Source organism: Oppia nitens, unplaced genomic scaffold (assembly GCF_028296485.1).
Source record: "Oppia nitens isolate AA-2021 unplaced genomic scaffold, nextdenovo-longstitch-racon4-pilon3 scaffold13_pilon_pilon_pilon, whole genome shotgun sequence".
Lineage (NCBI taxonomy): Eukaryota > Metazoa > Arthropoda > Arachnida > Sarcoptiformes > Oppiidae > Oppia > Oppia nitens.
This window is the reverse complement of record NW_026533192.1, coordinates 1,441,827-1,465,815: the sequence shown is the minus strand read 5'-3', so window position 1 is coordinate 1,465,815 and position 23,989 is coordinate 1,441,827. Positions and strand designations below refer to the sequence as shown.

The 23,989-nt window shown below is 24.6% G+C and overlaps 1 protein-coding gene across 1 annotated transcript in view; it reads right to left on the bottom strand.

Moving 5' to 3' along the window:
* LOC128960100 (cell adhesion molecule DSCAM-like) overlaps nucleotides 1-23,989 on the bottom strand; it is a 55,685-nt gene that overhangs the window by 9,777 nt on the left and 21,919 nt on the right. The window contains exons 5-15 of the mRNA XM_054306175.1: nucleotides 9,219-9,380; nucleotides 8,945-9,094; nucleotides 7,524-7,811; nucleotides 6,656-6,925; nucleotides 6,380-6,450; nucleotides 4,273-4,426; nucleotides 3,995-4,180; nucleotides 2,277-2,441; nucleotides 1,171-1,271; nucleotides 799-919; nucleotides 494-562 (exon numbers count right to left, since the gene is read on the bottom strand). Coding sequence (XP_054162150.1) covers nucleotides 494-562; nucleotides 799-919; nucleotides 1,171-1,271; nucleotides 2,277-2,441; nucleotides 3,995-4,180; nucleotides 4,273-4,426; nucleotides 6,380-6,450; nucleotides 6,656-6,925; nucleotides 7,524-7,811; nucleotides 8,945-9,094; nucleotides 9,219-9,380 — 1,737 coding nt within the window. The remainder of the gene's footprint in view (nucleotides 1-493; nucleotides 563-798; nucleotides 920-1,170; nucleotides 1,272-2,276; nucleotides 2,442-3,994; nucleotides 4,181-4,272; nucleotides 4,427-6,379; nucleotides 6,451-6,655; nucleotides 6,926-7,523; nucleotides 7,812-8,944; nucleotides 9,095-9,218; nucleotides 9,381-23,989) is intronic.

Genomic DNA, 23,989 nt, shown 5'->3' with positions numbered 1-23,989 from the left:
TTACATTTAATTGGATTTTAAGACACAAAAAATTAAATCTAAAAGACGTGACTCTAATATTACATTTGGATTATAAGATGGTTTTAAGTCATGAAAAATAGTAAGAAAGGGAAAGAGAAATAAAAAAAATAGAGAGAAAGAGAGAAAGAGAAAGAGAGAGAGAGAGAGAGAGAGAGAGAGAGAGAGAGAGAGAGAGAGAGAGAGAGAGAGAGAGAGAGCTTGTATCTCATTAAAATTTGATTTATCAAAAGCCCTAAAAACGTTTAAAACAGAAAAAACAAATAAAAATAACAATTTTCACAAAAATCATCTATGTAATTTTTAAAATATAAAATTAGATCCTAACCGATAATTTAGAAATATATATAAAAAATGCTTATAAAAAACTAGTTGTATTAAACATTTTATTTTGTTTTAAAAATATTAAGTGGTATATATATAAATTTGCTTAGAAAATAATATTAATAATAATAATGTAAAGTACAGCCCATACCGTGTATAACCATTGAGGCACTATGACTGCTACTTCCAGCTGCGTTTGAGGCCACACATGTATAATTGCCTGTCCAGTTGTGAACAAAATAAATATGATATATATTATTATATAATATATAATCTATAGTATATAAATGCTGATATACAGTATACTATATATGTCACTTGTCATTTAGTTATTACATTTAGTAATAGTTTATAATAGCAAAAACATTTTGTTGTTAATATAATAATCAAAATGGTTTTGCAAATACTGTATAATAGAGAATATTGTATACAATGTTAATAAAACAGTAGTAATACCCCTGTGGTCTGGTTGTACCGACTCAAATGCCATATTCAATGAGTACTCCGTTACGTGAATTAAATTAGTTTTAAGTAAATATCCATTGGTTAGTTTGTGACCATCTTTAAACCATTCAATCTATAAAAATTACAATTATTATTATATAATATTTTAACATAAAATGTATAACATTTGAAAAGATAAAGATCAAAATCAATTTGTTTTAATCGATAGCAAACTAAAAAAAAGTAAACCAAAATAGTAGAAATAAAAAAGTTTTCACTACTATTTCAAGTATTTGTAATGACAATAATAAGTAATGATTTTTGAAACAATGCTAAGCGAAGGGAAATGGAGTGTATATAAGTCGGCAAATGAGAAATAGATACCTGAATTGGTTGATCGCCTTTGACAACAGTACACAACAAATTATATCGTTGTGATTGATGTAAGGATTTGGGAAAAACAAACGGTTCAATGACTGGCCGTACTGTTCACACAAGTAAAAGTGCCGTAAGTTTGGTTAGACATGATATAACATTTTATTAATCTTTAACAATAAGAAATATTAAAACTGACTTTATTGCTATTTTATATATAAAAACATTATCTATATATATGTATGTATATATTCAATTTAAAAATGTATTTTATTTGAATTAGATTTTCTATCCAAAAAATTTAGTAGTTTTAATGAAAAAAAACAATAAATTGATGTTTTATATGCCCATGTAATTGCTAACACCATTTGAATGTGTAAAAACAATTTGGGTGTTAAATAGGATGTAACACTAGTGCAGTACTAATAGGTTTACCCAATGAATAGTTGGGTGGCACTCACTAATTATAACGATTAAAACATTTTATTAATATATACTATATATCTAAATCATTATTGCTATTATTATATTACATAATGATTAAAATCAATTGCCATTACATAGTAAAAAGCAACTAAAAAATTAAGGCATTCATTAGGGAATTTAGAAATATATGAATTTCAGTGTATGAGTTATGAAAGCCTATTATTACTAATATTCTCATATTTTCCAGATAGCCTTTAATGGTTGTATTTGTTTTCACACATCAATTAACTTTTGGAGAAAAATATGGAAATATGAGTTTTAGGTGGGGGTCGACATCAAACATATTATATAAATTCATAGCGCAAATAGATAGAGAGCTCTTTAAATTAATAGACTTTTGTCTTATCTATTTGTGAACATATGGGCATATCGTTTACCTCAATGTTTGTTATGTGGCATAACATATAGTAGTTTATATCATATGTAATATATAAAACTAATAGCCCTTTTGCAAGTGCCTTATATAACACAATGAGTGTTAACGCCATTAATATATTGATATATCATATAAAGAACTCACAAAATGATAGTAAAAGTAAATGTTGAGGCGTTAACCATATATTAAATATTAATAAATAGCAATAAATGTTTTGGTTTTTAAATATTTATAATAAATATCATATCTTTACCCAATACTTGAACCGTTAGACTTCCCTGAGCTGACTTCGACTCTTTTGTTTGTCGAGCAATACAAGTATATCTGCCCTCATCGGTGGCTCTTTCGAGATCTACAACTGTTAGAGTGCCGTTTGGGAACACCTTTTGCCGGTGATTGTATGGCAGACGTACACCTTCTGTAAAGATTCATTCAATCAAATCATCAAATCATTACAAATGTGTTTATATACTGTATATAAGCAAAGTTTAAAACAAATTAATTTTATTGAAATATTAGTTAAAAATGCTGACAAAATATATTTGCTTTAAAAACAAAACTTTAGTAACTTATTAGTTAGAGAATGCTGTCAACCCTATTAAGTGCTATAATATAAAAAAAATTTCGCTGATTTGATACACTTGTCTGAACTGTTTATCTATGATATCAATAACAACACACAAATGTGATGAACAATGTATTATAGAAATCTGGAGTAAGATTATATACACTAAAAATTTGTAGCCAATTATGGCAACCGTTTAAATGTTTATTAAATGCAATTTTTGCCGACGGCTTCAATTGATTACATAAGTATAGTAAAGCCTATGTTTTGTTTGCCACTGTTTTGTTTAACTAACAACAAATCTCATGTCGTGTTAGAGGAGGACGTAAAACACAATTTGTATGTTATATCATATAATAGAAGCATAAGTGATGTCAAGTAGAAAATTGAGAGAAAAGTTTGCCCTAAAGTGTCATTTGCAGAGACATTGAGAGGTATAGGATCTGACAGTTAATAACAAGTTAGCAATCATCCAGTATTTCTCAAATTCACACACAAACACATATACACACAAATTGTATATTTCAATACTTGTATAATCAAAATATAATTTTTCCCCATTTTTTATACCCTTCCTGTATAGTTGACTCTCAGTACACATCATATATTGGCTTTATTTAAATTAATTTATGAGACAAACGTGTCGTTGAACTCAGCATACAATATATATATTAATGATGCGTAAACTAAACAACAAAATACATAACACTTTTATTATGACTATAAGTGAAAAAATTTGTGATTCAATAGCCAACTGCAATGACTGTCATATATATATATATATATATATATATATATGTATATATAAAAGAGTGGGAAAATAATGTAATGAATCGCTTCATAGGAAAGATGAAACAACAGTATAATGGATGGCAATGTATATCGAAATGAATAGTAACACATCTAAAGTATACTATACTACCAGTGCTTCACTAAGAAATGACATCCACTTATATGAAAGCGTTGATTGTATAAATAGGATGTAATTGAAGTGATGAAAGTAAAGTGCTTTTGCCAAACAAAAAATACTATAGTCTAGAGTCGAGACATAAATGCAAATCATTTGAAATCACTTTCTCAGCGTTTAATTAATACTATAAGCCCTGCAAATGACTAACTATTGTGTATATATTGATTATACTTAACACATGTCATTAAAGGCATGATATAAGACTTATAATAAAATATGGGAAACACTGGTGACACACATTTTGTCATTCATTTTATAGACATCAAGTACTATAGACTACCGTATATACAAAAATAATATATAAATGTTTTCAATAAAAGATGAAAAATATATATAAATATTTGTCGATCATATTTAACTTAACACTAAATAAGTTTTGTGAATATTAATGTTGTCGAGATTTTAGACATTACTAACTGAATGCACTGGTATTTACCTCTTTCCCAAATAATGAGATCAATAGGATATCCTCCAGTAGGACACGTCAATGACATCCTCTCTCCGGCCACAGCCGTCTTATTAGGCATCGGTCTAATGCTTGGCTTCCCGTAGATGTTAATCCTAGCGGTATGTGAAACACTGGTCACGTCATTGGCCGCCGAACACGTATATAATCCGCCATCTGTTCAGTGAATATAAGTATCCCATAAATAAGTGATTTGCAAAATCATCGTTTAGTGATTAGGAGTAATGCAAATACTGGTGCAAACTTACCCTCTGATGCTGTACTCGAGATATTTACATAACTTACAAGTAAACCCTCGCGAGTCACGTAATCACCGGTTCTGTACCGGGAATTGTCGGGCACTGGTATGCCATCATATAATTGCCACGTGACCTGTGGTATTGGATTTCCTGATGCAACACACTGTTTGGTCAAAATCAAAATAATAAAAAACAATTAATTATTTTTATTGTTTATACGTCATGTCGTTTTGATGTTAAAGTAATTCCCGGATCCGCTTTTAACACAGAAATTATTACAATTTTGATTAACAATTACATTTGATTTGACCTCCAAATGTTAATATTTCAATTGAGACTAATTTTACACTAATAGTTATCAGGTCTTTGACTTTATTATAAGTAAAGTTATAGTAAGTAATACAATACATCATAATTAAGACACATTGCTTTCATTTCTCTCAATGATTTTTTACTTTCATTACATAACATTTATATAATAATAAAATGTTTTATTATAATTGCATTAAATTCTTATTTATTATTAAATTTATGTTTTGACGTTCAGACAACTAACAATATACATGAAATTATATGAAAATAAATGTCATAAATAAGTGTCAAATAAAATAAAAAATTATTTTAAAACAATGCTATAAAATACTATATAATTAGCAATAAAAGAGAGTCAATGAAATCAAGTAATTGCTAGAAATAATACAGTATTTTAGGTAATTATTTAAAAGTTTTTAATTCTTAACGCTATCTAACACTCAAAATTCATATATTTATTATATCTTTATTTTTACTATTAATATAAATTAATCATTATTGTTGTTATAACAAAAATTATCCAGCATTAAGAGATTATAATAACATACAACAAATAAAAAATACATTTTTATATTTCTATTACAAGTCCTACTAAAGACAATTAAATTAAAATTTTAAATAATAATTTTAGTCAAATTAAGAGTTAATATATTTAATATAATATTATACTGTGATATAAAATAATATAGTATTATAATTGAGGAAAGTTTAGGGTATATTAAATAATGAAATATAAAAGCACAGGAAATCTGATGATAAGACATCTAATAATAAACATAAATGTTATACTATTGTATAGACTATAGTATTTTATAATTACTACTAAAAATAATTATTTTTGTTAATAGTAATTTAAGAAAAATAATAGTAATTTTAAGTAATATTTTTTTTAATAATATTATATTTATATCTAAATCATAAAATAATCTCTATAATTTTATTTTATTATAACTTATTATTAATGATTGATAATAAAACGCGATCAAGTAATCACTAAGATTATTAAGATATTTTATCTGAAATATAATACAATATTATTATACAGTACTATGTAATCATAAATATGATGACATTAACAACAATATTGGTATATATAAACAAAATGCTTAAATGATTATATCTAATAGTTTTATAACTTTTCGTGATTTAGAATATTTTGCGATTAATTTGTGGACAATCAGTGATTGTGTGTTTGTATGTATGTATGTATCCCTCACTTGTGTTATATTATAACAAATGAATAACAATAACAATACTTTTGTATTTATATTTTTTTTTGACTGCCTTTTTTGTCTGTGTTTTGTATTATTTTATTTGTTACAAAATCTCTCTTTTTTGTTACATTAAAATATCAATACAATAGTAATAGTGACACACAAAGACTTGCCATTGGTATAGCATTTAAAGAGATGTCTGTCTATAATCTCATTGTAAATGATTGCTAACGAGAAAAGCATTTTCTCGATTGCAATGCAAACTTCTACTAACTCTTCGAGTCATATGTTTGATTGTAAAGTCAAATAGAAATCCTATCAAAACTAAGGGAATGTCATGTAATGGGAAGGCAGACAAAGATAGGGAAAGAGAGAGAGAGAGAGAGAGAGACTATAAAAGCTGAATATATATTAAAAAACAAGACATATAACAATTGCCTGTGGGTTGAAATATATAATGTCATTTAAAATTAGTTACACAGCTTTGATTTAGCATTTAAATTAAGTTTGATTGACAAAACAAATAATCTAATTATAAAACTAATCTATAATTTGATTAAATTTAACGGCGTTTTTTAAAGTCAACATACCTTTAACGATAGTGATTGTCCCGGTTGTAGAGTTTGTTCAGAAAATGTCGACAAAAATACTGGTGCATCGTCTATAAAAGTAACACAATTTGAGTAATATATATAAATATCAGTATTTATCGATAAACTTTGGTATTAAGTGATAAATAAATTTTCGTAGCGATAGTATAATCAAATGATGGGTTATTTCGTGCAAAGAATTTTGATGAGATGTTTGAGAAAATTAGATAATGAAATGATATAGAAATAGACAGTTTGAATACATTGGACACATACCTCCCAAATCGATTTGTGCCGATGTCTGTACTGAATCAAAATCATTGTGAGTTAAGCACTGATACATCCCTTTGTCTCGTCGTTCAACGCTTGAAATGTGGAGCACATCTCTGGCCAGTAATCTGATCCTCGAGTTTATCACAATAGGCTGTCCATTGTGTAACCATTGAAGTGAAGCTACAGGAGTTCCCGTTGCAGTGCAGTTAAGTTGAGTACTCTTACCGACGTCTACTCTGTCCACCCGTGGATTTAGCTCAGCTGATAGTGGAGCTAATCAATGAAAATTAATTTTATATTAATTAATGCACAGTATTTAATAATGTATAATATAATAGTTCAATATTTAGTATAAAATAAATTTTATTTATTAAAAACTACTGTAAAACATAATGATTTCTTAAACAAAACTGATAGTTAATAAGTTTTGATAAATTTATGATTAATAAAATAATTGCAAAACTGCTGTCTTTTTATTAATAATATTCTTCAAATAAATGGACAAATTCTGTGTCGTGAATACGATTTCTATGAATAAATTGGCACATATTGTGTACTAATGATAACTATATCTATAATAGCTTTGAATATGATGTTAGTTGACCTCATTTGTTGGATTGAACTCAATAGTGTGTTAGATGATTGCACTATAGTATACTCATATTTTTTATATTAGTAGTTTAGTAAGTATATATATATATATATATATATATATATATATATATATGTAGTTTCGATGGGAACTCATAATTGTTAGATTGATTTAACACATTAAATTGCGAATGACTTGTGCTAAAACTACCAGTGCTACACACTTACTTCTTTATATTGATTGCGATAAAGATATGGTTAGTAATGTTTTATGCCTTACCGGTCACTATTAGCTGTGTTTCCATCATTTCAGATCCGACACTATTATTAACAGCACATCGGTAAACACCGGCGTCGGACTGTAGCACTTGGCTTATCTTCAACGAGCCATCCATTTGACGGATCCTATTAAAGGCCAATTGTCGGATTGGCTGTAAATTTCTTGTCCAAACGTATGTGGGAACTGGATATCCCTGTGCAGCACAAGCCAACTCCACATCCTTGCCTTCCCTGACTGTAACCACTGGTTTACTATCAGTTATTCTCGGCGGTTGATTACTAAATGCCTCTATAGTTATGTTATTTTTATCAAAACAAAAAATAAATTAATATCATAAATAAATTACAAAATTACAAATAAACTAAAATTTTTAATTAACTCCTCTATTGTGCGTTACATTCAATGAAATCATTTGTTATATTTTATAATAAACTTAAATACAAAAGAAATTTTCTTTAAAGAGAAACAGCTTTAGGCTTTCTTTAGCTATTAAAATATGCGTTAAATTTGCATAAAAAATGCAATTTATATATCGAGTCTTATTTTTATAATAATAACTAATCTCAATATTATAATATTCTTTATACTAGTGTTTGAAAATACTTTTATTTGTAATAATTTATTCATAAAAAATAATGTTACAAATTATCTTTGTTTATTAGTGCTTATCTTTTAATATTTTTGTTTATATATAAATTTTGTTTATTAATTATTACAAATTTATAGTATATAATTTTATGTATTTTTTGTAATGCTTATACTGAAAATCTATGACAAATAAAACAATTTTTCTTGTTTAAATATAWATATAWATATATATATATATATATATATATACTGTATATATACTGTTTTATATTTTCATTTACGTTGTTTGAAATAAATATAATAAAAAATAATTTGTGTTCATTTATAACATTTATTTATACAATAAACGCAATTTCAACTTTAACTGAGAGCTCAAATTTATAAAATAATCCACAGATTTTATTTTAAATTTGAAATAATTTAAACTCACAAATAAAGACTCATTTTGTGGTATAAAACTACTGAAATCCTACTAAAAATTAATGAGAAGTCATTTAAGTGCTCATCATTTATATAATAGTATTTTATATATTTCACTATAAGTCTAACTTAAATGTATACGAATTCAATGATTTTGATTATCTCAAAAAAAAAATAAAAAGTATTTTCGATTTATTAATATATGATATAAAATACAATCAAAAATTATTATTATTATTATTGTCTAGAAATAAAAACAGTACATTTAAAATAGTAATTACATTTTTGAGTAAAAAGCATTTAATTTTATTAATTTAAATATCGATTATTGAGAGATATTGAAAATAAAATAAACACTTATTTAACACTTTTATTAAATAAAATATTCATTAAATTGCTGTTAATTGACATACCGGTGACATAGAGGCGACCGACCGATGAGCTAATGAGTGTTTCTCCGGTCAATCGGTGCCTCACTTGACAGCGAAAAGTCTTTAAGGCATCGCTTTGTTGGACGCGACGGATATGAAGCTCTCCCGAAGCAAACACTGAGAAGCGATCGCCTGAATGGGTGTGCAATCAATTCAATAGTCATTGCAATTGTTAGATAAATGACTGATAATTTAAAAGCAGTGTATATTCAGTATAAAAGATATAATGTAAGGGGAAATGGGATTGAATACGCACCGGGAGGATCATTGGCCTGAATGAGTGTTGTCGAGTCCTGAATCCAAGAGACAACATCAACAAAATCTTTAATAAATCCGGGAATATGACACCGAAATACTGCAGTGTTTCCAACTGTCACAAAATCATCATAAACCTCTACCACGTAGTGTTGCTGAACCACTATATTATCATTATAAATAGCACAGGGAGGTTAGATATTAGCAACTTATTTGAGATATGGCAACAAATTAGATGCTCAACACAATAGTGCAAAAAAATTTATATATATTATCATCAAAAAATGACATTATATTTGATGGTAAATATAGTTCACTATTAGTTATTACAGTAAAAAATTATATTTTTTTAAAACTATTTCTTTTCAAAGTTGAAAAATATAAGACAAATGATACAAAAATGTGTGAAACTAGAGATAAATTATATACAATATATATTTCTTTAAGTACATACAGATGTGGATATAGTGATCAATAAAATAAAATATCATTTTTTTTGTCTCTAAATGTATAGTATAAGTAAGAGAAAATAAAACTAAATTATATAATTTTTAAGACATAAAAAAACTTAATATAAAAATTTGAAAAATGTATAAAAAGTTTCGATTTTTTATATAATATCTAATTTGAAAATAAGTTTTCATCTTTCCTAAGACTAATATTTTTTACAAAAAAAAACTATTGCAATCGTAAACAAACATATAAGCATACAAAAAATTTAAAATATCAACAAAATCATATGATATTTTTTATATATTATATCAAATATCTAACCTAACATTCAATTTTGATATTTTTATTTAGATACATCATATATTTTAGCATAAATAACATATACTATTTTTTCTGTATATATTTAATATAAATGTGTAGTAAAAATTGAGTTTTTATGTTTTGAAACTTACAAATATGTGTTTGTATTTCATGTGTGAAAACTCATTAAATAGTAATTTAAAGAATAATCTGTAGAGTATATGTTTTGGTACTACAGTATACTCTCAAACATATTATACAGTACTGTATATAAACTGATAGGTTAACTAAAATATATACTATGTATTTATATCATATGTTAAAAATTAATATTTTTATTTTTACTTGAATTATTTATGAGTTTCTAAATATTTTCTTTTTTGCAATTGCTAGACTCACAATTGTATATTAATTATAAATTTGCATTTAATTAATCCACTGATTTTAAATAACTCTTATAGACAACTAAGTACAGTATATTCTGTAATTCAATTTTCAAATGTTTTATATATAAATCAATAATAATCATTACAATAGATTATTAAATATCTGACCTATTTTGTAATTTGATAAATACTCTCTCTCTCTCTCTCTCTCTCTCTCTCTCTCTCTCTGAAAGTCTTCAATTATTCAATACTCTATGATAACATATGGACACAATTGAGCGCACAATCAACATAAGGTTTATAATATTTTTAAAAAATAAAAATTTGTTTTATAACTTTTTATTTGAGTCAACAGTTAACTGATAACTACTATATGCTTTATTTATCATAAATATTGTAAAAATAAAAATTTTATTTTTTCAATTTTATTTTTTATTTTGTAAAATATTTATATAAATGATACGCTATATAAAGTCATACTTATATTACACATATATAATAAAGATAGTAACTTATCTTAAATTCAATACAACAAACATTATTATATATAAACTTGAATAGTGATGTTATGATTGATTTTATTTTCATCAAATTTGTTGAACTATTATCACCCAAAACACATCAGTAATATTGTAATAAATAGCAGAATAATACTATTTAAATTTTTTTAGTAAAACTCAAAACAATTTTCCCAAAACACTACACAATAAATAATATAAATTTTGCCTCAATTGCAAACAAGATCTGAATTCACAAATATAACAAACAAATTATTATCAAAATGATGTGTAGATATTCTGTTTGTATATTAAATTGAATTATTGTGTAGATATTTATATAGTATATTATTATTATATATAATAATAATGCATTTTGTGACCAAAATTGCAAAATTTCTTAATAATAAAAAATCAAGTGTAAAACATTATTATTGTTAAAAATACAAATATATATAATATTATTGAAAATCAATTGAGAAAAATAAAGTAATGTTTAGAAATTTAAGAGAAATAATGAAAATGTAAGAGTTTTTTTGGTTCATTGAATTACATTCAAGTATTGCTTTACTCTCTATATGTCTTATATAGTACTGACCATTGGTATGATATGAGTTCACATAACTATCCTCTCATTTCTTTTATTTATGTCATTTCTCTCTAATATATGATTTGTTAAAAAGTGCGAMAAAATAAGCGAAACAAAGACGAACTCCAAATAAAAAAGGAAGTGATTTCTAAGTCTAACTTTTTTTCTGTTAATTTATATCCCATTCCTTGTCATTCATTCATATCATACTTATTCTAGTTATGAGATGTGTATACCGCCACTGGCTATACTAACTTATATCAAATTATATAATATTATCAAAGAATCAATAAAAAGAAAGGTATATTAGAAAAGAGTCAGTCGAAAGATAGATAGATAGAAAGTAAGAGAGAGAGAGAGAGAGAGAGAGAGAGAGAGAGAGAGAGAGAGCAATAATGTTGAATGCTTTACCATGTGTTTGATGAAAATGAAATAATAGTAACTAATAGCATGAGTTATAGACTGAAACGACAATAGTTGGGTTATTAACGAGACTTTTGGTATCGTATGTTATATACAATCAATAAGTAGTCAAACAGTTTGTTATCTATGAAAACCTCTGGAAAAGTAGTCTTAAGAAAGAAGAATAACAAGAATAAGAATATCGAAGAGATATGTATTATAACGTTAGTTAATATTATAGATATATATGGTATGCATGGATATCCAAGTTATGCCTTTACACAACATTTATCATCAATGAGATGAAGAGTAAAAGTAGAGTTCATTTGATCCATTGATAAGTAATGCATTATTTGCTACTTATATACTCATATAAGTGATAACTACTACAACCCAGTTATTACTCGACTCTTATATGAATTATTCGCTCACAACTATAGCATATTAATGTCAAACCATAGCACTGGTAGACAACTTACACCATAAGCACTATTACTACTTGAATGAAGAACTTTATACACTTCATTGGTCTCATCCAAGTTCTGACACATGGTATGTAATGCCAACTCTAACACAGTGTCTATGAGTAACAAAAAAAAGTGAAACAAATGGCAATAAATGAATGACAGACCCAATAGTGCAATAGTTTTGCTCAAAGAAATGACTTTGCCTTTCGTTTACCATTTTATTTACGGAAATTTGTGCCGACTTTGGCTGTAAAGACAAGGAAATCAACTAAAAGGAAATGATTCATACATTCTATACACTACTCATAGCAGACAATCATTTGTATTTTGAAGCACTTGTAGTCCTAGATATGTGTCTCTGATTTTTTCATTAATAATATTATACTCTCCCCTATATAATGATAATAGTGACCATGAAATCAATTGAAACAAACTTTAATAAAAGCAATATAAAATTATTATAAATACTTATGCTATATATATTTTTTGTTGATTTTAAAAGTTTATATATCAATAGATAAAGTAAATGGCAATCAAGTTAATGTTTATACAGTAATATAATGAAAATTAATGGTCAATAATTAAATTAATGGTTTGAAAGTGGCCACTAAAAATTGACTCATAAGTATATTTACACAAACATTAAGAGATAAAGTGTTGCCATAGTTGTAAAAATATCTAACAGTTTGGCATATAATCTACAATATATTACTTGAAGAGTTGTAGTATTAGTATTAGTATTAGTAGTAGTAGTAGTAGTAGTAGTAGTAGTAGTAGTAGTAGTAGTAGTAGTAGTAGTAGTAATAGTACTGTAGTAGTAATACTAGTAGTATAAGTTAGACTGAAAAGTCGATTGAATTTTTGATAATCAAAACTAATCAAATAAATTGTGTCTGAAATTGTATTGCAATCACGAAATTTAGTTGTTGTTAACTATATTTTTCGGTCGATCTCGACATTAGTATCCATTACTTGGGAAAGAAAGAAGAACTGAATACCAGAATAATACTTATAAGTACTGTCTATACCAATGATTAAGAGAAAAATTCTTGAAGTAAACAAAACAATTACTATTTGGATGCTATGTTAGGGCTGAGCCGTTCCCCTCAATATATTCTACTTTTTTTTCGAGTGAATCCTATTTTATCGATCATTTGTGTTTTGAGATGAGACACAAATTTTAGGGAAAACCTAATATATAGTACACATTCTGTGGTCATTTATATTAGGCCTTAATCTATGAGAAGTTTATTGTGGACGAGAACCGACAGATTGACTGCTACTGAAACATAGTGAGCCTTCAAAGCTTAAAGCCTTAATTTTAGTTAATACAATATTTAGGTCTATCCCACTGTTATTTATTAAATGTCTAAACCTATTGCCATCAACTATTGACGTGCTTTGCTATCGTAAATGTTATATATATATATAATATAAGTTGTACTCTATATATCACACACATGTTTATTATGCATGAGAGAAGCCATCGATTAGCCAAAACAGCTATATATTGACTTTAGAAAAACTATTTACAATATTTTAACATTTAATGTATTACTGTTTTGTTAAACAACAAAATTATAATCTCAAACATAATACCCAAATCAGTTAATGTTATTTTTACCAAAAATTAATAACTGTTATATTATACTACAGTATAACCGATCAAACATTTCTGTACTATCATTCATACCAAATGTGAACTAAATTATTATTAATACTAATATCATAACATAATGTGTGAAATCTAAATTAAATTTTATCAATATAGCAAATAAAAAATATTTTATCAATTTAATTATAAACTAATATATTATTATTATATTAAGTTTCATAACAAACTTGAATTGCGAAGAAAAGAAATATATTAAAAATATTTCATTAAATATTTTCTATTAACGTTTATTTGCAAAACACAATAGATCTATGAGTATCATAAACGCAAAATTTTAATATAAATAAAATAATATTTTTATTAATTCTTAAAATTAAATAATTATAAGACAGTTTATATAACTGAAGYCAAATATATAATGTAATAATCAATTTAGTTTTCAAATACAGAATAATAAACACATATATTAAAGTAAATATATCTTTTATTAATATCATTATATAAAAGTATTTTAGTGTCAATGATTAGATTTTATATATATAAGAAACGAGATGTGAATATTTGAACCTATTATATGTTAACCAAGAAAAATGCAATTATATAAAAAAATGTAAACAAAAATAAAAAATGTTATATACTTATAATAAATAAAATTGTTACCCAAAATGCAATTGAATGAAATCAAATTAACTGCAATTATTGTTTGCCGTAAAAATAAATAAAAAACAAAATTTTTTAATATAAAGTCTGTTCACATAATATAATAAAGGTATTCATTAAATTGAGTTAATAGAGTTTGAGTGCTTAATAGACATGTGATATGTTTGGTACAAAAGTATTGCTTATCTTAATGTATTGCTATCTATGATATGACTGATAAAATCTGTTGTATTATTACACTTAAAGCTAAAGAGACATTCAATTTGTGAAGAAATGCAATATAAATTGAAATCGTGTGGAAAAAGTTAGTCATTCAGTAATTATTGTTGAAGTCAAACAAAGGACACATACATACAAACATACTGTACACACACACACACACACACACACACACACACACACACACACACACACACACACACACATACATACATACTGTACACATACAGACACATACATACATACAGTACATAGACATATACAATATGGACACGTATGTAGTCTATGTGATAATCTTAATATATATGAGAAGAAAACGAAGTCCCAATTGATTCCTATAGAGCAGTGCTATTGACTGAAACTTTTTTAGACTACCAGTGCTCTACCGATCAGTATATTTCTGTTTTTGATTCTCTGAATTAGTGATTCTCTGTGACTCCCAAACAGCAAACGGCAAAACACTACTTGAATTACTTTTCAATATATATTAGATATACCGTATATATTGATATAATAGTATAGATATATACAATACTGTAGTGTATCTATTATATACAATAGCTGTATATATAAATGATGACAACAGACATAGCACTACTAGTACTTCCCCTGCAATAGCAATGCAATCACATAAAAGATGAAACCAATTGGGAATTTTAAGTCTTATATCTTTAGGTTTTATTTACAGAAAGTAGTGGACGGCCACTAAAAATAAGAAAAACACTTAATTGGTGACCAAAATAGCACTAACTATAGTGTCATTGATATTATATGTTAGTTGATGTGTGACTTCAATATAAGACAACTTTTATGTAATACATAAGGCAATCATAAAAATTATTTTCTATTAAATAAAAATGACATAATATAATACTAAAAAAATAAATAAGATTATTAAACATATTAATATATAAATGTTTTAATAAAATTTTAGTATATTATAGATTCTGTCTAATTTAATATATTAATTATGATTACTAGTCTTATAATATAATTAATAATTAAATTTGTAAAATTAAAAATAATTTTAATGATTATACTTTTACAATTAGAATCAACATAAGGTATATACAGTATATATGACTGATTTATCTGAAAGTAATTACAAACACTTAAATAATAAGTTTAGTTGGACTTCACATAAAGTCAGTGAAGCCTGAGTAATGGATTTTCATTTATTTTTCAACTTAAAAGCACTCATCTCCTGAGCCATAAATAAAAGCCAACTGTCCTTATGTAGGTCATAGATCTGAGTAATATTTTTTCTCTATAACTTCTAAGGAAGTGGGGGCCGGACTGTCGGCATTCATCACAATATATAAAAATGGTTTAGATTTCAATGTTTGTATCATTCAGTTAGTCAATGAAATGCTTTACTGACATTCATGATAACAATGCGATTATTATTAGCGAAAGTGTGTTTGTGTGTCCTTTACTAACAAGTAATACAATAAAAAGTATTTTTAAAAAGAATCACATTTTTATATATATATATATTATGTCTAAATTTAATGAAATAAACAGTAGATATAGTAATAAATAGTTATTTTTAACATTGATATACAAAATCAAATAATAGTATACTGTATAAGTTAGATATAATATTTTACTACTGTTCAACTATAATATTAAATATCAAATAAACATTTTGTCGATGATTTTTTGGATCACAGAACATAATAAATCATTACTTAATCATAACTTTTTGTTCAACAATATTATTCAAAAAAAATGTTACTTTCAAACAGCAGAAAACAGTTAAAATATTAAATATACCGTATATTATATCTTGTATTCATTTCTTTATAAATAGATTTGCGTTTTTATTTATTTTATTATATAAGTTTCATAAATCTTAATATATTTACCATTTGAATAGAAAAACTTTTATAGATATATACAATATATAAAAAATTTCTATTAAATTTTTTATATATCGTGAATAATAATAAATGAACGATGAATTGAATAAATAATTGCATAAAATTAAAGTATAATATAAAGAAAATGAATATAAACTGATAAATAGAATTATAATGTATTAAAATAAATAAGTTAAAAGTGTGTTTCAATAAAGGAAAAAGAGTTTTCCTTATAATTAAATTTTCCTAATTTTCTAACATTGAAATCGTTAAAAAAATGCAGAAAAAGAGACACAAAAATATAAGAAATGAATTGAAAATATAGTGAAATTTTATGTGTTATGACTTAACACACGATACGACAAAAATTGAATAAAAAGCAGTATTGAGACAACAAATTGCGGAACAAATCTATTCTAATGTATGTCTTCTTCAACAACAAAGAATATTCTGGTCTTTCGTCTCACACTTTATACACAATATTCCTATGCTTTCAATACCTTTCAACCAAAATAAGTCTAAAGTCTTAAAAAGCCGTCGCTTTCGCTTTTGATCACTCTTTTAGTGAGTGAGTGAGTAAGTGAATGAGTGAATGAATGAATGAATGAGTGAGTGAGTGAGAAAGAGAGAGAAAGAGAGAGAGAGAGAGAGAGAGAGAGAGAGAGAGAGAGAGAGATCACATACTGAGAGGACATAAACTCCAAGAAGTTATATTATACTTATAAATAAACGTTTTGGACAACAGAGTGAAAGCCACTGACCGAGAAAAAGGAGGAAAAGGATCAAAGTTTTTGTATAAAATAGAAATGTGCGGAAAGATTGTGAAAAATGAAAAAATTTTGTGAACAAAATATGTGACAACAGAGACAACAACTAAATTGTTTTGAAGGAATTGAAAAAAATCAAAATCAATAGCACTTTTCTCATATAAATATATATCTTTTTTTACAGAAACTTCAAATAAAAATAAAGCCAAAAAAGTCATTTAAAATTATTTTATGTTTTTTCTTCTTTTCTTTGTTGAGCCTTAAAAATACAGTCAAATCACGTTTATTTGACATTTAAAACTTCTCTATAAGATAAACAAAAGTAATAATAAATAAAAATATAGTTTATTTGTAAGACTTTATCAACAAATATGTTGCACATATGTTGTCAGTTATAACTTATAAGACTCTATTGTTTGCTATGCTTTCATAACTATATATATTTATGACGTCGACTTAAAGTATACCATAAGTTAAGATTAATTTTTTTGTTAATACACTGAGAAAAGTTAGTCTTAATAACAAACAAGTAATGAAAAAATTAGATAATAAATGACTTTTTTAAGCAACAATTCAACGCTACATTACTTTCATTATAAAATTAAACGCCAATTTTTTCAGCACTCTATCTCAATATCTAATAATATCATATAATATAATATTAACCATTTTTATGGGTTTTTAGATGACAAAGCTATGCCATAAAACTCTTGATCTACTCTTAGATAAAACAAATTTTTATAATCTCTGTTACATTCAACACATCAATGATAACAACACAAAACATAGATAAATACAGTATATATTACTATATATATATCAATATATATTTATATAACATAAATTGCATTTATTTTTCCATTTTTATAGTTGGCAAACGTTATTAAAAAGCATTACTAAAAAATTTCACAAATAAAATATTTTCATTATTTGGCGAATATTTTATTGGATGAATGCATTTGAATTTTTCAAAATATTGCGATTTCTCTCTCTTTCTCTCACTCACTCAATATCTGACTTAAGTGCTTATATGATATATATAATGTTATATATATATATATATACCATAGTGTATATGAGAAAAAATTCAGATATAAAATGAAAGGTTTTATGAAATGATCGTTTGGATGAATAGACTATTCAGTGGGTGAGTGAGTGAATGAGAGTATGTTTGAAGTACCGGTAAGTAATAAAATATGTAATTTAAGGCTTTAAGGTCTGCTCTTTATATGTAAGGACAGATAGACATGAGTTATGTAATGTTCACTCACTCACTCACTCACTCACTCACTCACTCACCCGCTTTTCTACATATTTTTATTATTAAAGATAATTTTATTCGCTTCTCCCTATCTATCGTTTTCATTGACTGTATAAATATATGGGCAAAAAATTCAGACCTTTTATTAGTTTTGATGAACCTTTCCATATATTTCATAAAATGCAAAAAATTGAAAATACAGTTTGAGTTTAGGTAATAAAATATGTTCACAAAAAATAAAAGTCAATTTTATTAGCAAATATAAGAAAAGAAAGAAAACAACAAACTATGCAATACTTTGATAAAAATATTTTACTTTTTATTTCAAAAGCTATAAAAATGCATTTAATAAAAATAATATATTTGAATGCAATACGAGATTAAATACAAGATATATTTGTCAATCCAAACACATATATCATTAAAATGTCTAAAAAATTCCACAATTGAATTAAACAACTAATGGTAATCTGTATTAAAATATAATAAATAATAGAAATATTTTTCTTATTCAAAGATTTTTAATCAAAATAATAAATTTAAATTTATTTATATTAATGTATGTTTGCTCTTATATTAAACTTTTTATATTAAATACACAACTAATTTTATATAAAACTACTTATTAATTTTTATTGTAAACTAATTTAATTTGATTTTTACTAATGTGTACTAAATGTTTGATATATTAATTTTTTGTTAAAATACTTAATATAACTGTTAGTGAGAGAAGTCAAYAAACTTATATAAATACAGTTAATTGAATATCAAATATACATAAAATATCTTTATATTATATAATATATCGACGTTTATAGTAAATTCAAATAATAAAAAAATCAATGATTGCGTGAAATTTGTTGCATAATTGAAATATAATCTATTTTGTTTTGACAATATGTTTATTATATTGATTAAGACATTAATGTTTTAATTTAAATAGATTTGGAGATATAAATGCAATCTAACAGTTGAAATTAGAGATGGACAAATAGAAATTTTTTAATAAATATCTCTAAGAAAATTTCTAGAAAGTTTCTCACGAATAAATTTCTATAGAAATTTTACTTTATCATTATACTATTGGATCCCCATTTCTATAGCTACAGTAATACTGTATTAATTATACATAATATACACCACTTATTAATATAACTTATTAATTCTTATTTATAAAATTAATAAAATTATCTAATTATAATTATAGTTTTCGTAATATTTTATTTATAATTGATTTATATTTTTAGTATAATGTAATTAAATGAATTATTTTGTACTTTAAATATTAATTAAAATACTAATAAAATTTAGTTAATATTTATAGTTCTAATGAATTGTTTCAAAATAACAAATATCGAGACAACAAAATTAATATTGGTATCCCATAGACAAAAAATTCTTTAGAAACTTTCCAGAATATATTTTTATAAATTTCTCCTTTTAACAACTCTAGTTGAAATAGAAAAGGAAATAAAAAATAATTTAGATAATGGTTTTATTAACAATTTATTTAAATTTTGTCAAAAATAAGTATATCTAAATTAAATTTTACATTATATTATTAATAATAATACAATAAAAATAACATAATACCAAACTAAGTAATTATCAACATAATTGTTGATTAAATACAATTTATATAATTTGATGCAAACAAAATAATTATTATATATTATAATTACTGATGATATTAATATTACCAATTAAAATATATTTTACACTTTGAAAAATGATTTTAATTAATTTATCCTTATTTTAATAAATTAGTTTTTTGTTTTGTTTGTTGATATTATTAAAAATTATATTGGATATATTAACTACAATATAATAGCAAAATTACCAAAAAGTAACATATACTATATTAAGATAAATTTATATAAAATATATAATATAAATATATATGTATTGTATTTGAAGGAAATAAAATTAAACGAAAAATAACTTTTGATATGATATATATAAATTCAATAAAGAGTTTCGCAAAATGAAAATAATAGTAATAAGAAATACAGTGTTTTGAAGATATGAGTGAATGAGTGACTGAAACACACAACGAGTGGTGAGATGTAAGACAATGTGCTTAAGTAAGCATAAAATGAAGTAAAAAGAGAGAAAACGTTCACAAATTTCTAGGCATTCATACATTTTTCTCATTTTATCGGATATATTATATTACAAACATTTCTGTATTTTATTAAATGTTATGTAAAAATATGAGATATCTATTGAAGTGATTGGATTTTGTTTAAAAAATTATTTGATATGATATGAAGAAAAAAAATTGATACAAATTGTATTGTATGAAACATTTATATATAACATATACTATGTAATACATAGTATGTATGTATCTTAAATAAAAATTAAATAAAGTTACAAATGTATTATAAGTCGTAAGTGTATAATAATAAAAACGTATATACATAACACATATTGTCAAATATTAAATCGGTATTATTTTAAGCACACACACAAGTTTGCTGCTCTTTTCTATTATTTAATATAACAAATCAATTTTTGAGAAAAAAATTGAAAAGATATACTCATCAATATTGAATGATTGAGATATAAAGGCAATGATAATACAAAAATAGCAAAATAAAAAGTGAATCAAACGTTTTGAGGCATATTTTGACTCCAACTGAGAAATCACTTGTTTTATTCATTTGAATTACAAATTTTTTAGTTTTTAAAATTCATTGGGGCTTTGATAACAAGCAAAACTCACAAAAAATAGACTCTCTCTCTCTCTCTCTCTCTCTCTCTCTCTCTCTCTCTCTCTCTCCTCTCTATCTATATATTTATGTATTAATTTCAATCAGTCATTCACTCATTTATAATCACATACATAAAAAATGTGTGACATTTTTGTTCAACTATTTGATAGCACAATATTTCAATGATTTTCATTGAATAATCTTTTAATCCATATAAAGTTACAATAAGATGAAGTAATTTTGTGAGTCTCATTAATAAAATTATTATCATTATTAATACAAAAAAACTGTTTGTTGCAGTCTTATTGAATTGACAAATAATGATAAAAATATATTTGGTTAAATATTTGTATATTTGAATGTAAAGTAATACTTAAGGCCAAACAAGATATAAGGCAAACATTTTTGTTTGCACTTTAAAACACTTGTGCGCTCCGGTTATCAAACTTTATTACATTTATTGTAATAATATTGAAGTAGTGAATCTCTATCCTTAAAAAATCCATTTCAATATTAACATTATGTTATTATTCAATAATACTTTACAGTTTTCTCGCTTTTTTATTATTTTAGTTTTCAATATTCCTGTTTCGGCTTTTATCTCATTTTATTTATTTATAAAAGTTTCTCTCTCTCTCTCTCTCTCTCTCTCTCTCTCTCTCTCTCTCTTTCTCGCACTCACTCACTGTTAGATTTAAACCTCTAGTTTTAAAATAGATTCACTTTATATTCAAAAACATTTAATGTCTCCAAACATATGTATTGTTTGAATATTTCAGTCATCATTTTCATTCTGACTTTACATTTCATTGCATATAATCTCATATAATATATTTCAATGACTTTTACTACTTTTGCCTTATATAAGCCGCATAAAGTCATATATATATATATATATATATATATATATATTGAATACATATATAAAATGGTATATAATATAATCTACAATAGATTCTTATATAAGTTTAAAATGCATTGAATGAAATCATTTCTCATTTGTTTAATGCATTTAAAAATAAATTTTTACGACAAAAATTTGAATTCTCTTTCTCTCATTTCTAACACAAAAATTGATTTGACTTTTATTGCATTACATCTTCAGTGAACCTAAAATACAGTTTTATTTTTCATTTTCTATTCATTTATTTATTTGATGACAAATAACCTAATCATTCAGCTATTTTAGGCATTCAATTAAACTTTAAAATTTAATAATTTATTAAAATTGCTTATAACAAAGTAAATGCAATTTTACAATAATTTATCTTCACATCATTTAATTTGGTTTTGTGTAATTAATAATTGATTRAAATGTTGTTTAAAATTAGTATTTTTCTAATTATAAGCAAACAACAAAAACATCAATAATATGTGCATATTTTACATAAACAAGTAATGGCTATTCAAATATTATATGTTTGATTATTTAGTCGCCTAAATATATTGCTGCTATTTGTATGACTTTAATAGTATTCACCGTATGATCCCCTTTACCAACGTTGACATCAAATGTATGTTTGGATTATTTGCTAATTATTTGTCTCTCTTTTATTTTCACTGTCTTTTCCTATGGAAATAATTAGTGAATCTATGACTCGATTGCATTACTTATTAAGCATTTATTTGATTCACACAACTAATACATGTAATAAAGGAGATGTCCAGCCTGTAAGTCATGAGATATATAACTGTCTATATATCAGTGCTGTCTATGTATATCTCCTAATCGATAATATAATACATTTGGATCAATGATGTCGAGTGGATATCACAACTAATAATGAGTTTCAATGAAGACATTACTCGACAATAATGAGCACAAATGACTTCAACTCCTTTTGATACAAACTATTGATTTTCATCTAATTTCTTACCTATTGTTTCGTCCATTCAATCACTTATAAATACAGTCATCACTTAAATATAAATAAAATTTCTTTAAACAAAATAAATATTAATTCATATAATTTATACAAAAAAGCAACCATTTATCTGCTATTTCTGTAATTAAAGAATTTAAATCAATTTTAAACAAAAGAATTATTTTAATTAAATACAAAAATATTTAGATAATTGTTTGTTATACTCCTATTGCTATTGCTTTTGGGTAACTAAATATATGATCTGGACTTTGAATCACAAATCCCTTTACAAATAATTCACTGTTTATTAATTTTATATTAAAATTAAGGCATTTATATGCAAATACTTATGCAAAACAAAATTTAATTATTAATTAATTATAAGACAATTAGTTTGTATTATATAAAATAACATACACTAATTATTATATCATATCTATGAAATACGTATGTATTTGTCATTCAACACAAAAAGTAAATCATTGAATATTAATGCAAATTTGGTGAGAATAACATTTATTATTTTATATAAAATATTTTTACAAAACTTTGTATTATGTATACAAATAAAATAAATATTTATATGAATATGAGTATTAAGTATTTCAAATAAATATACTGAATAAATAAAATATTTAACTAAATTATATGAAATAAGTACAACAATACTCAATACAGTATTTGTTTATAATTATATTATATATTAACACTT